The 17703-nt window shown below is 41.5% G+C and overlaps 1 protein-coding gene across 2 annotated transcripts in view; it reads left to right on the top strand.

Moving 5' to 3' along the window:
- TRPV4 (transient receptor potential cation channel subfamily V member 4) overlaps positions 1-17703 on the top strand; it is a 159176-nt gene that overhangs the window by 52611 nt on the left and 88862 nt on the right. For both annotated transcript variants that reach the window (XM_073629684.1, XM_073629693.1), the window contains exons 3-4: positions 5205-5377; positions 9766-9918. In XM_073629684.1, coding sequence (XP_073485785.1) covers positions 5205-5377; positions 9766-9918 — 326 coding nt within the window. The remainder of the gene's footprint in view (positions 1-5204; positions 5378-9765; positions 9919-17703) is intronic.

Raw genomic sequence — 17703 nt, forward strand, 5'->3', positions numbered from 1 at the left:
AGATGAACTGGCAGACAGGGACAAGCTGAGCATCTGTTTTAAAGTCTCTTTATTATATAAGGCTATTCCTAAACTATTATGTAGATAAGGAAAGAAATGCAGGAAAACCACAGATAAATCAAAACTCTGTGAAAGGATAATACTAACAAACGCAAATATTTTAACAAAGTGACCTTTGTGCATTTCTTTCACAAAGAAATGGAAATATATAAACAAATTATCCAATGTGCATACCATTACATCAGTTATGTGCCTATAATTAGACTATTTAGCTACAATGTGTATTATTTCCCAGTATTTCATATTCAAGGCAAGTTATTTCTCTTTTTTTAAAGATATTTTTGTTTTTTTAGTGCGAAACAAAACGTACGAATGTGCGTATAAAACAAGCAATAACGATGTTACAGTTCCGGCCTTCTACCCGCGATGGGGTGGATAAGACACAAGAAGTACTTCATCGCAATACAGGGTAGCTTGGCAAACCGCAACTCGCCTATAAAGTAATTACCAGTATCAAGACCTGTATACCACCGACTGGGGTGTCCCTATTAATTACTTAAAATCCTAAAACCAAAAAACTCAATTGATTTTCCATATATTATAGAGTCTAGGTGTGGTTGTCGGTAAAAGATGTTGTCCACAGCTGTGGATGGTTCTGCGAGCCCAGATTTTATTTTTTCATACTTCCTAGGGCATCCTCCTGTGAAGGTACCGATATGTCTCTCTGTCGCTTTTAAGTTTTTTAAGTTTTTTTTTTTTTTTTTTTTTTTTTTTGCAGACTGAATGAAAAAAAAATCTAATTCCTTCATTCATACTGTACGGCAATCTTCCATATGGCTAGTGTATTTTTTAAAGCTGGCCCTGTCAGCTGTCAAAGTACCTGAACATTGTTCTTCTGGGTTGAATGCTGGATGTCATTCAACCCAAAACCGATTTTTGCAGGGAACTGTGCTATTTAGGAGGTAAGATGAAATGTTGCATACATGTACAGTATGTAGATGACGTCCAAACCTGGCCATAGTAAATAGAGGTCCTCAGTTTGAAGTGAAAAACCGGGGTTATCGCTCAGTAATATACCATAACCCCATATTATTTTTTTTCAGCCTGTGATTCTCTAACCGATTTAAAGTGATCCGAGTAGCTGATGAATCACATTAGGAAGCTGCGCGAGGGGGTCACGTTAACTTCATAACTTCATAACGTCACTTACGGTTCCGGGCCGATGTAAACCATTCCTTTTCTTTTCTTCCTTTTTTTTTTTTTTTAAATCTGATCTTTATCATTGTAGAAGAGAGATGTGGGGTCTTGTAGAACCCAGATCTCTCCATTAAGAGAACCTGACATGCTGTATTGTTATCGCAAGGGATGTAGCAATAAAAGTGATACTTTTTTTCTTTTTCTTTTAAAGGGACAGTGTAAAAATAAAAAAAAGTCATAAAATAAAAAAGATAAAAGTTTTTAAAGCACCCCCATCTCCTCGTGCTCGTGCGCAGTTGCAAATGCATATATAGGTCACACCACACATGTGAGGTATTGCCACGAACCTTATAGCGAGAGCAATAGTTCTTGCACTAGACCTCCTCCATAACTCCTAAATTTGTAACCTGTAAAATATTTTAAAGACTCTATGGAGATTTTTAAGCACTGTAATTTGGCGCCATTCCATAAGCATGCACAATTTTAAAGCATGACATATTTGGTATCTATTTACTCGGGATAATATCTTTCATAATTTACAATTTTTTTTAAAATTAGTTTTTTCCCAAAAAAATTCATTAAAAAAATTGCTGTGCAAATATCGTGTGAGTAGTTAGATTATTTCATAACAAGCATCCAGGATTAAAGAGGCTATCTTACTAAGAAAAACACCCGCATGACTGACTACTGGACTAATATTACAGACGCTTATTAATGTGGCAAACATTTTTTTTCAGGACAATAACTCGGTGGGGTAGATTGATCTTCACTTTCACAGAGCCAGCTTATGAACATAAGTAAAACAATGGCTGCTTCCATCAGAGCCTGATCGTAGCGCTGTTTTGCTTTGTGACTGATTCCATTTAAATGCCTAAAAATATGAACAGACAAGTGTTTTTAGACAGATTGCAATAGAGATGTTGTTGATGTTTGTAAGCTTAAATGTAAATAGGATTCCGTAGACTACTGCACATTATTTCTGCACTGTTTACTATGTAAAGAGTTTGTTATGAATCACAATACTTTAGGCACTATAATCTTTTCACAGCAGCCTCTGACACTTTCTGAAACTATTACATTTTTGTTAACAAAGAAGTGTTTTTATCGTTAAATGTCATCACATCTAGCATTCGTAGCGTCAAAAAAGTGAGTCCTAAGATATGGGAGTTCTAAAACTTTGTAAGTGTTTATTAAATGATCCTAGAAAGGTCTGGAGTGCTTTTTACTAAACTCATAAATTAAAAAAGCTTCAAATCCATTTCTCAAGTATGTGCTCTGGCACAAGCTGTAAGGTCAGCAAATCTGTGAGAAAACTGGTCTGATCACTTTATTCCCAGTGTATGGAAGAAAAACGGCCTCACACATTCAAATCTCATGTTACCCTCCCTAAGTATGTCCCTTCTTTACACATATTGTTTTTAATTTCCTGTACTTTATTTTGTACACCAAAGTAGTAGACCCACTATTGTTATAACTTTCTAATGCTTAATGCAGAAGTTGCTCACTCAGTACTCACTAATCTTAAATGTTTTCTTTCTATAAATAATGTTTTCTGCAGCTGATGCAAGTTACTTGGTTGATAGTTGATGGTTTAAATCACAGTTGGGAAATATAGCGTGAAACCACATATATAAAAAAAATAAATTAAAAATAAAAAAAATTCTCCCTTTTTGAATACGTACATCATTCCCAGTATTTCAGTTTTCTCTTTCTCATATAATCAATGTATTGCTTCATTAGTTGCTATCAGTTGAGTAATGAGGGAATTGTACTAATTTTATGGAATATCTGCCTATCCTGTTGCCACCCACGCAATACTTGTGTGGCAGCAAAGAGGGTGCGCTTAAACCCCCCTGATTATGCACATACAGTGCCTTGAAAAAGTATTCATACCCAGTGAAATTTTCCACATTTTGTCACATTACAACCAAAAATGTTAGTGTATTTTATTGGGATTTTATGTCATAGACCAACACAAAGTGGAACAAAAGTTGAAGGAAAATGCAGTATGTGAAAGCGTGGCGTGCATTTGTATTTAGCTCCTTTTATTCTGGCAAAATACATTCACGCTTTTGGTTGTAACGTGACAAAATGCAAGATTTCAAGGGGTATGAATACTTTTTTTTTTTTTTAAAGGCACTATGTGTCCACAGGCAGCAGAGGTTTCTGTGCTGAGAGCATGCTCTCTGTGCGCTCCCAGCATAGTGACTGAGCTGTCAGACAGCTCCTGGTCTCCAGTAATGATCAGGAACTGGTAGGACTGACTCCTGATCACTGTGACAGCCGATCACATTATCAAGCAGGCCATCCTGCTTCCTTCTCGGGCATAATACCTAGCTAAAAGGATGCTGGGGCTGGGCGGGAATGTAATTATTCATTTTTTAAAAGGGCAACAATCTTTGTTTTTAGCCATTTGACTGTAAGTTTGAAATCGGATTGGACTCAGCTGAAAATAACTCACTATTTTTAAAAATAAGACTCCTTCTCAGTGTTTATATGATTTGTGGATTGAAACCATTTTGTTAAAATAAGCTTCAGGAGTTAAGGCTCACTTCACACTAGCCCGACTCCAAAGTCGTGCGACTTTTAGTGCAACTTTGGAGTCTGACTTTTTGCACTCTGCGACAATGAAGTTGGACCAAAGTAGTGCAGGAACCCTTTCAAAAGTCAGACAGACTTGTGTAGTATCAGTTAAGATGGCTCTCATAGGGAAACCTTGGATTTCACATGTCATCTGACTTAGGGTCTCACAAGGTTGATCCTATGTTGCATCAGTGTGAACCCAGCCTAATAATGAAAATTTTGTCTAACTGTTTCTATTGAGGTAACCTGGCCCCTGGTCCTGGAGTCTCTTCTTCATAGATGTCCATGTGAGAATGCGTCACTCAAGCAATTATGCTTGTAACCGACCCGAAGACATTTTCAGATGGTGTCTGCACGTCGGCTCTTCCTCTGAGGTCTATGGAGAGCTTTAAAAATGCAGTTTTACGTTTTTCTTTGTGCAATAGAGATAACCCACAGGCATGAGATGGTGATTGCAAAATTGCAAAATCTTTACACTGAACATTCACCTCCAGTACTAACTGTATCATAGAGAAACCTATTCGGGTGAAAAACATTTTTGTGGATATTAAATAACCTCCCTTCCCATACCTGAAAGCTTGGTTGGCCAGGGGTTCTCTAACCAGGTCACAGCATAAAGTAGGGTATAAACATTATGACAACTTCTTTTTTTTTTTTTTGTTCAAGCAGCATGTTTATCTCCCCTGCTGCGCTGTTGTATTCTGACAGGGGGGCCTCCTTCTCTTAGACTTGCAGCCATTGGCTGCGACCACTGATTGAATGCTGGTTTTCCAGCATGAAAGTTGACCAGACCGCTGTAAACGTGGACCAAAAGTGTTTTCAGTTTTTGTATACCCTGCTTAAAGTGATAGTAAAGCTTTGTTTTTTTATAGTAAAATAACAAAGATGTTAAGCTTACCTACTCTGTGCAATGTTTTTCCACAGAGCAGCCCCAATCCTAATCTTCTTGGGTCCCCTTCCAGGTGCTATGGGGGCATGCATGTGTGCTTGCTCCTGAGCCCTGCTCTGTGTCCATGTGACACACAGAGCAGGGATCGTCCCCGCTCCCCGTTTCTTCCTCACTGGCTGTGATTGACAGCAGTGGGAGTCGGTGGCTCCTGCTGCTGTATCTGAGTCAATGAGGAAGGTGAGAGCCTGTGAATCATTGGATCTGAATCAGGCTCCTGTATTTATGTAGGATGGGGAGCTGCATGCAGAAGGGTTTTTTTTTTTTTTTTTTTTTTATCTTACTGGATAAAATGCAGTAAGGTAATCTTATGCCTTTACAGCCACTTTAAAAAAAAATTCCCAGTTTGAATGTTATTGTCCAGATAAATCTCATGTAGTGGAGTAGAGGGTAATTGTGAAAAGAAGGAGGCTGTCTTTTAGAATGTTGCTTTTTTTTTTTTGCTTTCTGTAACTTTAGTTTACCTGCTTTGTTCTAGCAAGGATACCCAGAATGTCGAGACTCCAAGTCCTGACCCTCCTGCAGTCATCAAGATGTTTAATAGACACATTCTTTTTGACATTGTGTCACGAGGTACCACGTCAGAACTAGAGGGTTTTCTACCTTTCTTGTTGTCTAAGAAGAAACGGCTGACAGATGAGGAATTTCGAGGTTAGTTGCTGATATTAAACAGTGTTTGGTATATATTTAACTTCCTACCGAGTTTAATCTACAGGAATCTTAAGCTTTTAATGTTGGCATGTTCCAGAGTAAGCCCTTAACTCCACTATACTTTCACAAGCTGCAAATATGATATCCATGTGGTGTATTATATCAAATATACATACTTATCAAACGTGTCGATTAATTACTGGGGTGTGGCTACTGGTGGATGTGACCCCACATATACAGGACTTCAATTTTTTTATCATACTTTTTTTTTTTTAAATGTCTCTGGCCCTCACAACATAATGGTTTAAAACTTGGCACATTACTTATTAACTGATCTACCTACGCATAGCTTAGAGATCACATGACATATGTATGGAGGATAGTTTTTGATTTTTCTTAACCTTCTTTGGTTGACTTGAATCCCATAACACCTTAAGATTTAATTTCTCCTGATAACATCATTGCCTTCATTTACAATGGATATCAAAAGTTTACACACCCCTTTTAAAATGTCAGGTTACTGTGATGTAAAAAAATGAAACAAAGATAAATCATTAAATAACTTTTTCCACCTTTTTAATTTGCCCTATAAACTGTACAACTCTGATAACTGGGGATGTAGCTGTGTTCAGAATTTAGCAATCACATTCAAACTCAAAAATTCAAAATGTTAAATAGGAGTCAATACACCTGCCATCAGGGCCGTCTTAATGAGCAGGCACACCTGGGCACTGCCCAGGGGCCCCTGCATTTTTCCCCAAAGCAGCTGCTTCTTGAGCCTACGCAGCCTGGAAATTAGGGGCCCCATGATGGCACTGAGAGTGATGGATACACAGGGGAGGCAGGCTGGCAGCGGTGCGCCATGCTGTGCAGAACGATGCCTATTATTTCACAGCCAGCAGGGAGGGGCGGGGCTGGAGTGCCAGTGTTGCTCTGACCCTGCCCAATACAGGTTGAATGCTCGTGACTCGAAGGCTGCGGGGTGGGAGCTGCTGAGTCGGCAGCACTGAGATCCCGCCTGCGGAAGTGGCATTGTGGATGGTGTCATGGTGAGCCCAGCTGTCCAGCACTGTTTGCACCGAAGGGCTTGGTATGCACGCAGGGATGCTCCCTCCCCGCCCCTCCTCCTGCCTGCATGACTTGATTGGTATAGGTGAGTCCTTGTCACAGTGCTGGAGGTGGGTACATAGCCAAAAGTTCACATGCACTGTATCTCCACTAAAAAGGGGGTACTGCATGGATGGAATAATGGTGCTGGGGGATATCAAAGGCGTATGGGGGGTAAACAATGCTGAGGGGGGATCTGGGGTTTATAGGGGGGTGGCAATGCTTGGGGTATCTTGGGTGGCTATAGTGCTAGAGGTATCAGAAATGTAGAGAGGCCACAGTGTAGGGGTTATCAGGGATGTAGTGGGGTCAAAATACAAGGGGTATCTTATGGCATATGGTAACAGTGGTAACAGTGCTGGGGGGAATATGCAGAGTGCAGAGAGGGATCAGAGTACTGGAGGATATCTGGGGTGTAGAGGGGTCAGAGTGCTGGGGGGATATCTAGGATGTAGAGGGGCCATAGTTCTGGGGAGGTATTTAAGGTTGAGAATCCAGGGGGTGTGGAGGTGGTAACAGTATAACGATGGTAGGGGGAAACCTGGTATGTGTGTGTATGCGGGGTTGGGAGGGTTGGTTGGTTGGTTGGGCAGAGTTAGGAGGGCTGGATGTATATAAGATGTAGAGGGGTTAAAATGTTGGGGGTATCTGAGGCCCTGTCAGGCTGGATGGTGCCTCCATGATTTTTATTGGTGTCTATACTTGGTACAACTGTCCTGAGCATCATTATAGCAGATATATTGAATGCACAGGACAGCTTTGTTACTTTATGTATGTTGTATATTCCCACTGTTTCTTTGCTGTACAGAATGATTGTTCATGTAGTTAAAGCGGAGCTCCACCCAAAAGGGGAAGCTCCGCTTGTCTGCCTCCTACTTACTTGATATCTGTTTACCTGCGCTGTCTCCATTGTAGGGGCCCCAGAGTATTACTTTGCCCAGGTGCCCATGATGCTAGTAAGACAGCCCTGCCTGCCATCATTTAAAGTGCCTCTGATTAACTCCCAAATAAAGTTCAGCTGTTCTAGTAGGTCTTTCCTTACATTTGCTTAGTCACATCCTACAGCAAAAGCCATGGTCCACAGAGAGCTTCCAAAGCATCAGAGGGATCTCATTGTTAAAAGGTATCAGTCAAGAGAAGGATACAAAAGAATTTCCAAGACATTAGATATACCATGGAACACAGTGAAGACAGTCCTCATCAAGTGTAGAAAATATGGCACAACAGGGACATTACCATTAACTGGATGTCCTTCCAAAATTGATGAAAAGACAAGAAGAAAATTGGTCAGGGAGACTGCCAAGAGGTCTACAGCAACATTAAAAGAGCTGCAGGAATATCTGGCAAGTACTGGCTGTGAGGTACATGTGACAACAATCTCCTGTATTCTTCATATGTCTGGGCTATGGGGTAGTGGCAAGACTGAAGCCTTTTCTTATGAAGAAAAACATCCAAGCCTGGCTAAATGTGGAAAATGTGTTATGTCTGATGAAACCAAGGTTGAACTTTTTGGCCATAATTCTAAAAGATATGTTTGCTTCAAAAGCACTGCACATCACCAAAAGAACACCATACCCACAGTGAAGCATGGTGGTAGCAGCTTCATGCTTTGGGGCTGTTTTTCTTCAGCTGGAACAGGGGCCTTAGTCAAGGTAGAGGGAATTATGAACAGTTCCAAATACCAGTCCATACTGGCATGAAATTTTCAGGCTTCTGCTAGAAAACTGAACATGAAGAGGAACTTAATCTTTCAGCATGAGAACGACCCAAAGCATACATCCAAATCAACAAAGAAATCGCTTCACCAGAAGAAGATTAAAGTTTTGGAATGGCCCAGCCAGAGCCCAGACCTGAATCTGATTGAAAATCTGTGGGGTGATCTGAAGAGGGCTGTGCACAGGAGATGTCCTCGCAATCTGACAGATTTGGAGTGTTTTTGTAAAGAGTGGGCAAATATTGCCAAGTCAAGATGTGCCATGCTGATAGACTCATACCCAAAATGACTGAGTGCTGTAATAAAATCAAAAGGTGCTTCAACACAATATTAGCTTAAGGGTGTGCACACTTATTCAACCATAATTTTAGTTTTTTATTTTTATCTCCCTCCACCTAAAGGATTTCAGTTTGTTCAACTGAGTTGTACAGATTATAGGTCATATTAAGGGCTAGTTTACACTTGCTTCAAAACATGGCTTCCGACACGCTTTGTTAGCTCTCTGAACGCCAGTCATAGCCCCTGTCACTAAATAAAATGGTTAGTTTACAGTCCTGCTTACACCTGCTTTTGCTTGGTGCTTTGATGAGGCTTTGGTGGAGCTTCAATGGGGCTTTGGTTGAGCTTTGATGGGGCTTCAAGAAAGCTTTGCCATAGACTTCTATGGAGGCTTCAAAGATGCTTTGAAGCACCACTGAAGCTACATGGAGTATAATTTTTGAAGCAAAGCAAAAGCAAGTGTAAACAGGACTGTAAGCTAACCATTTTATTTAGTGACAGGAGCTTTGACTAGCGTTCAGAGAGCTTTAACAAAGCCTGCTTGAAGCCTTGCTGAAGCAAGTGTAAATGAGCCCTAAAGGTGGAAAGAGTTCTGAAATGATTTATCTTTTGGCTCTTTTTTTTTTATTTTATTTTTTTTTACATCACAGAAACCTGACATTTTAACAGGGTTGTGTAGACTTTTTATATCCATTGTATACAGCTACTTTATTGCTTATTGCGTGTCCCTCAAGATTACTAATTGACATAGTTCCCATGACACTATAGAGCAGTGATGGCGAACCTTGGCACCCCAGATGTTTTGGAACTACATTTCCCATGATGCTCATTCACTCTGCAGTATAGTTGAGCATCATGGGAAATGTATTTCTAAAATGTCTGGGGTGCCAAGGTTCGCCATCACTGCTGTAGAGTATAGAGGATGCTCATGATACCTGTTACATGCTTTTCATGTGTGTATATAAATGTTTTTTCAGTGGCATTTACTTTCCTGCCTAGACAGCCTTTTTCTAAAATATGTGTGCCCAGTACTACTTAAAGTAAACCTGTCATGAGAAAACCACAGAAGCTGCAAATGTTGACCTTTCCCTCTGAATATGCTACTTGTCTGGTGGTTATCCTGATAATTTTGCATTTAATAGGACTCCAACCCAAAGAATATATATGTTTTAAGCATTTTAATGTTGAATTGCCCATGTCTTGTACCATTCCAAGATGTGATAGTAAAAGCAAAGTGTTCGTTCTCTGGGTGTAAATGCTTTTTATTTTATTTTTTTTGTTTTTTTAGAGCCATCCACAGGGAAGACTTGTTTGCCCAAAGCTCTACTAAACCTAAGTGGTGGCAGAAATGACACAATACCAGCATTGATGGATATTGCGGAAAAAACAGGGAATCTCCGAGAATTTATCAACTCCCCTTTCCGAGATGTTTACTACAGAGGTGAATACTACAGTTTGCTACATTGAGTGGTTCTACAAGCCAGAATATATAGTTATAGATCTAGATATATCTATATATAGATGGATAGAGAGAGTTATGTGTGTATGTATATGTGTGTGTGTGTGTGTGTGTGTGTGTGTATATATGTGTATGTATATATATATATATATATATATATATATATATATATAGTGTATGTACACCCCTCACATTTTTGTAAATATTTTATTATATCTTTTCATGTGACAACACAGAAGAAATTCCACTGTGCTACAATGTAAAGTAGTGAGTGTACAGCTTGTATAATAGTGTGGATTTGCTGTCCCTTAAAATAACTCAACAGACAGCCATTAATGTCTAAACCGCTGGCAAAAAAAAGTACACCCCTAAGTGAAAATGTCCAAATTGGGCCCAAAGTGTCAATATTTTGTGTGGCCACCATTATTTTTCAGCACTGCCTTAACTCTCTTGGGCATGGAGTTCACCAGAGCTTCACAGGTTGCCACTGGAGTCCTCTTCCACAGCTCCATGATGACATCACAGAGCTGGTGGATGTTGGAGACCTTGCGTTCCTCCACCTTCCTTTTGAAGGATGCCCCACAGAGGCTCAATAGGGTTTAGGTCTGGAGACATGCTTGGCCAGTCCATTTCCTTTACCCTCAGCTTCTTTAGCAAGGCAGTGGTCGTCTTGGAGGTGTGTTTGGGGCCATTATGTTGGAATACTGCCCTGCACCCCAGTCTCCGAAGGGAGGGGATCATGCTCTGTTTCTGTATGTCACAGTACATGTTGGCATTCATGGTTCCCTCAATGACCTATAGCTCCCAAGTGCCTGCAGCACTCATGCAGCCCCAGACCATGACACTCCCATTATAATGCTTGTCTGTAGGCAAGACACGCTTGTCTTTGTACTCCTCACATGGTTGCCGCCACACGCTTGACTCCATCTGAACCAAATAAGTTTATCTTGGTCTCATCAGACCACAGGACATGGTTCTAGTAATCCATGTCCTTGGTCTGCTTGTCTTTATTAAACTGTTTGCAGGCTTTATTGTGCATCATCTTTAGAGGAGGTTTCCTTCTGGGACGACAGCCATGCAGACCAATTTGATGCAGTGTGCGGCGTATGGTATGAACACTGACAGGCTGACCCCCCACTCCTTCAACCTCTGCAGCAATGCTGGCAGCTCTCATACGTCCATTTCCCAAAGACAACCTCTGGATATGATGCTGAACACGTGCTCTAAACTTCTTTGGTCCACCATGGTGAGGCCTGTTTTGAGTGGAACCTGTCCTGTTAAACTACTGTATGGTTTTGGCCACCATGTTGCAGCTCAGTTTCAGGGTCTTGACAATCTTCTTATAGGCTAGGCCATCTTTATGTAACAATTCTTTTTTTCAGATCCTGAGCGTTCTTTGCCATAAGGTGCCATGTTGAACTTCCAGTGACCAGTATGAGAGAGTGAGAGCGATAACGCCAAATTTAACACACCTGCTCCCCGTTCACACCTGAGACCTGTTAACACTGAGTCTCATGACACCGGGGAGGGAAAATGACTAATTGGATCCAATTTGGACATTTTCTCTTAGGAGTGTACTCACTTTTGTTGCCAGTGGTTTAGACATTAATTGATGTGTGTTGAGTTATGTTATTTTGAGGGGACAGCAAATTTACACTGTTATACAAGATGTACACTCACTACTTTACATTGGAGCAAAGTGTCGTTTCTTCAGTGTTGTCAAATGAAAAGATATTATAAACTATTTACAAAAATGTGAGGGGGTATACTCACTCACTTTTGTGTATATATGTGTGTGTATGTGTGTGTGTGTGTGTGTGTGTGTATATATAGCCTTTAGTATTTTTTTTTTTTTTTTTTTTTTTAGAGATCAAACTTTGTACATATTTTGGCACCAGTGGATGTTTTCATGGGTCATGGAGTACTGTTCTTTCATTATGGTATTTTGATGATAAAGCTAGCCTGATTTACTCCTGATTTGGTTGATTTGTCTTTGCAGCATTTTTTGTTTGGAATGGACAGTGTGCTTAAATGACAGATCTTTTCTAACGTGCTGGTATTTGTATTAGCAGTGTTTTTGTTGCTTAAAACCAAACATTGCATCATTTTTACAACCTGTGTACAACTCCAGCTATGGTCTTTCTTGCGTACTTGCTTTACAAAATGAAAAGATAAAATATAATGGGTCCCACAGACACTTACAGTGAAGGCTTGGCACTAGCCACACTACTTCTTCACATCTCTGCAGGAAACTATAGAAAGGGGAAGCATAACCCGCACACAAGGGGAATTGATTCCATCATATAACTACAAGATGAACAAATTTTCACAGAAGAGGCAAACTTAAAGTTTCTCAGTAGACTAAAATACAATCGAACGTAAAGTCAATCTTGCAACATCACACTCCCTAGATAACAAGGATAACTTGCCACAAATTTGTGGCAGTGCTGAATTGTAAGTCTGTTAACTTGCTGCACATTTTCACTGGCAAGTTGTACACTTGCAGAGAACTTGCAGCGCAAGTTCTAGTTGGCACTTTTCCAATTTGTAGCAAAGTTGCAGTGGTGTGTCTGCAGCGGGGGTCAGCAACCTGTAGATCACGGACAGGTGGCTGATAGATCGCGGTCTGGGTTTGCTGACCTGCCATTCCAGAGGATCAAACAGAGCGCAATGCAGAGGGAATACTTGTAAAGTTGGAGCTGTGGTAGGGAGCAAGAGCCGCATAAACTCCCATGCCGAGTAATACCACCTGCACTCCACCTCTTATGCATGCTAGCTGTCTCCAGAGTGGTGCCAGCAGCAGGAAAGAGATCTTCGGGTCAGTGTGAAGAAATACACTGGGCATAATAGTATATGGCTGCTTTCACACTGATGTGCTGCTGTTTACCCACACCGCGAGTGCAGTGCAGTGTACCTACAGCTTTCTTGAGGGTTTGCTGCGCTTAGCCATAGACTTCTATTATATGCTGCTTTTTTACCACCCCCTAACTGTACCTGTGAACGAGCACAAGTGCTGCCCCTTTGAAAAACATTCTGAGTGTGTGTCTAAAGATGGTGAGGAGGCGATGTGTTGCCTTCTCACCACCTGATTTAAACCCATGATTGCTGTGCAATGCATGCATTTGCCACACGTTAATTCTGTAATTAGAGGCTTAAGGTGTGAGGAGGCGACCCTGTGCCCAGTAATCTTTGACTTCTCCCTCAAATTGTTCAGGTAGATCTCCACCTCTTTAAGGTTGCCTACCCCTGGTCTATAGCAAGAGCTCCACAATGACACCTGTGGTGGGATGACTACTACACTATTACAGCAGACTGCAGCAGACTTGCAGAATGTTTGCAAAGAAAATTGATCTGGAGTCATGCAATGCAAACTTGCTGCAATTGTGCAACAAACTTGTGAAGCCTGGCAAGTCTAGCAAGTAATTTTCAAACTTGCAGCACAAACTTGCTTGCTTTCTGGGTCCCACTTACCTGGAAAGCCTCTTTTTTTTTTTTTTTTTTTTTTTTTTTTTCAGGAAAGGTAAAAATGAGCCAGGTGTAGAGGACATCAGTAATCACCCACTTCTCCAGTGTGCTGGTCCACATGGGTTGGATGAACTGGTATCATCACCTGTCTCAGAGCAGCTTACAATGCCTCAAGACAATGAACTCTGCTTCTAGCAACACGACCAGAATCTTAAAAAAATCTTTAAATTTATTCTTTCTATAAGGACTTTTTTTTTTTTTTTTTAATAAAATAAACGTATTCCTCCCACTTCCTATTTTTAAATTCAGAAAAGCTCACCATACACTATACAATCTGATTGTACAATCTCTGTAAAATTTCCTTTAGATTTACTAAGGCTATGTATTAGGACGGGGGTCGGCAACCCCTGGCACACATGCCAGACATGGCACGTAGACACCCTTCAGGTGGCACGCGAGGGGCGATCCTGGGAGACCCCACATGTGAAAGCCAGTCTAGTTGAGCGGCTGTATATAGGAGAAACAGTGCTCACTTGAACAATTGTTGGGTGGCATGTGAAAACTATCCTGACTCCTGAGAGACCCACCTTCCACGAGTTCAGCCAGTCAGCGGCAGTATAGAAGAGATTCAGCAGTGAGGCTCACCTCTGAACCCACCCACCTCTCTTCCTGCCGGCATCAGTGAGCACTTTCCATTGATTTCAACTGTGCAGTGACAGTCAGGTGCCCTGGGGCCAATAGCGCTGCTCATGGTGGTAATTATGCACTTTTTTTTTTTTTTGCCCCCTCTGTGGCAGTCTCCTAATCAGCCAGCTTATGGCTGGGCTTTTCCATGTGTGCACCTGCTGTCTCTGAACCCTCCTCTGCTGAAGTAGCCATGTGACAGACTCAAGCAGAAGGGGAGACCATGTTAACTATGGACTAGGTATTTAACAGGCTGCATAAGAATATTACAGGCTTTGTAGCTACTTGTAGTTAGCATTACTCATATAACCTGTTATAAAGCTTTTTATTTTTGGCACACTATGCTCAAAAGATTGCCTACCCCTGTATTAGGAGGACTCACCTAAACAATCCATTCAATTTGTATCAAATCAGGCAAGCCCTTGAAATACAATGTTGATGGTAGATCTAAAGGGAGTTGTATTAAAATATAGTCATCTTTTAACTACTTGCTGACCAGCCACGTACCCGTACATCGATAGACTTCAAGTGGTTATACCGGGATGATGCCTGCAGAGAGCCGATCGTCGGCTCTCTTGTAAAAGCAGTTCTAGCGGCAACACGTGCTGGATTGCTTTTACAAGCAGTGAGAGGGGACGTACCCCCCCCCCCACCACCTTCCGCAGCTGATCAAAGACTGGAACGGCTTTGATCGACTCAAACTAAACAGTGCCATTTTCATGAATGAAAAGCATTTTATCACACCGATGTTGGTGCAGAGGTGGGATATAGGGTCTTATTGACCCCAGATCTCTCCATAAAGTGTAGCTGTCACGTGCCTATTGCTGTCACAGGGGATGTTCATATTGCTTGTGACAGCAATAAAAGTATTACAACTTTAAAGTGTCCCTTCCTCCCGTGCTCACGCTCAAATGCACGTGTTGTTCATGCATACAAACAGCAATTGTCCCACATGTATGAAGTATCGCCACGAACGTCAGATCATTGGCAGTAATTTTAGCACCAGACCTCCTGTGTAAATCTAAAGTGGTAACCTGTAAAGGCTTTTAAAACGTTGCCTATGAATACTAAAATGTATGTCGTATGTCGCCATTTCACGGACGTGCACAATTATAAAATGTGACGTGTTTGGTATGTATTTACTTGCTGTAACATCATATTTTATATTTTTCAAAAAAAAATTGAGTTATGGGTTCCGTTTTTTGCATTCAAATTCATAAAAGTGTTAAAGTTGCGTTTGAAAAACCGCTGCGCAAATACCGAGTGACATAAAAATTACCACACCCACCAATTTATTCTCTAGGGTCCCAGCTTTAAAAAGAATATATAATATAATATATATATATACAGTGGGAACGGAAAGTATTCAATCCCCCTTAAATTTTTCACTCTGTTATATTGCAGCCATTTGCTAAAATCATTTAAGTTCATTTTTTTTTCCTCATTAATGTACACTCAGCACCCCATATTGACAGAAAAACACAGAATTGTTGACATTTTTGCAGATTTATTAAAAAAGAAAAACTGAAATATCACCTGGTCCTAAGTATTCAGACCCTTGCTCTGACACTCATATATTTAACTCAGGTCCTGCCCATTTCTTCTGATCATCCTTGAGATGGTTCTACTCCTTCATTTAAGTCCAGCTGTGTTTGATTATACTGATTGGACTTGATTAGGAAAGCCACACACCTGTCTGTATAAGACCTTACAGCTCACAGTGCATGTCAGAGCAAATGAGAATCATGAGGTCAAAGGAACTGCCTGAAGAGCTCAGAGACAGAATTGTGGCAAGGCACAGATCTGGCCAAGTTTACAAAAGCATTTCTGTTGCATTTAAGGTTCCTAAGAGCACAGTGACTTCCATAATCCTTAAATGGAAGATGTTTGGGACGACCAGAACCCTTCCTAGAGCTGGCCGTCCGGCCAAACTGAGCTATCGGGGGAGAAGAGCCTTGGTGAGAGAGGTAAAGAAGAACCCAAAGATCACTGTGGCTGAGCTCCAGAGATGCAGTCGGGAGATGGGAGAAAGTTGTAGAAAGTCAACCATCACAGCAGCCCTCCACCAGTCGGGGCTTTATGGCAGAGTGGCCCGACGGAAGCTATTCCTCAGTGCAAGACAGATGAAAGCCCGCATGGAGTTTGCTAAAAAACACCTGAAGAACGCCAAGATGGTGAGAAATAAGATTCTCTGGTCTGATGAGACCAAGATAGAACTTTTTGGCCTTAATTCTAAGCGGTATGTGTGGAGAAAACCAGGCACTCCTCATCACCTGTCCAATACAGTCCCAACAGTGAAGCATGGTGGTGGCAGCATCATGCTGTGGGGGTGTTTTTCAGCTGCAGGGACAGGACGACTGGTTGCAATCGAGGGAAAGATGAATTCGGCCAAGTACAGGGATATCCTGGACGAAAACCTTCTCCAGAGTGTTTAGGACCTCAGATTGGGCCGAAGGTTTAGCTTCCAACAAGACAATGACCCTAAGCACACAGCTAAAATAACAAAGGAGTGGCTTCAAAACAACTCCGTGACTGTTCTTGAATGGCCCAGCCAGAGCCCTGACTTAAACCCAATTGAGCATCTCTGGAGAGACCTAAAAATGGCTGTCCACCAAAGTTTACCATCCAACCTGACAGAACTGGAGAGGATCTGCAAGGAGGAATGGCAGAGGATCCCCAAATCCAGGTGTGAAAAACTTGTTGCATCTTTCCCAAAAAGACTCATGACTGTATTAGATCAAAAGGGTGCTTCTACTAAATACTGAGCAAAGGGTCTGTATACTTAGAACCATGTGATATTTCAGTTTTCTTTTTTAATAAATCTGCAAAAATATCAACAATTCTGTGTTTTTCTGTCAATATGGGGTGCTGTGTGTACATTAATGAGTAAAAAAAATGAACTTAAATGTCATGTAAAGGTTTACCCGTTGGTGGCGCTATTGGTCTCTTGGATCGCAGTACCAGTGTCCACCAGCGGGTGTCTTCCAACACCTAGGACCTGTAATAAGAAAACTCACCTGCTGGTGGCACTGTTGCATCCTTGGGCCATAGTACCGGTGTCCACCAGCGGGTGTACTCCGGCAGTGTGGAGCAGACAGCACCCTCTGCGCTCAGGTGTAACGTTAGGTCAATTACTGCCGCCTTATAAATACCCGGCAAGCCCTCACATGCTTGCCTTGGTATCTTTCTCCCTGTGCCCTGACCGTGCTGCTTGTATCCTAACCTTGAGCCTGTTCCTGATCTGATCTGATCCGATCTCTATCCCTATCCCGAACCCATCCTGGACCTGTCCCTCCTGTGCCCTGTTCTCCTTGTATCCCTGCCCTGCAGCCTATCCATCTATCCTCTCCCTGTACTGTTGGTTTCCCATCCTTACCCATCTGCTGACCTCCCTGTGTATGACCTCGGCCTGACTTGTTTACGATTCCGGTATCTCCAGTTATTTGTATATATTATTTGTAGTTTGTGGGTCTGTGGTTGGTTTTGCACTGTTTATATTTCACTTATTTGTCACCTATTTAATAAATGCCCTTTTTTTTCACTTACATGTGTTTCTGGTTTCCTCTGTGCAGTACACACAGTCTGGTCTACTAAATTCTGTGACAGTATACCAAGGCC

The sequence above is a fragment of the Aquarana catesbeiana genome, linkage group LG01 (genome assembly GCF_042186555.1).
Source record: "Aquarana catesbeiana isolate 2022-GZ linkage group LG01, ASM4218655v1, whole genome shotgun sequence".
Lineage (NCBI taxonomy): Eukaryota > Metazoa > Chordata > Amphibia > Anura > Ranidae > Aquarana > Aquarana catesbeiana.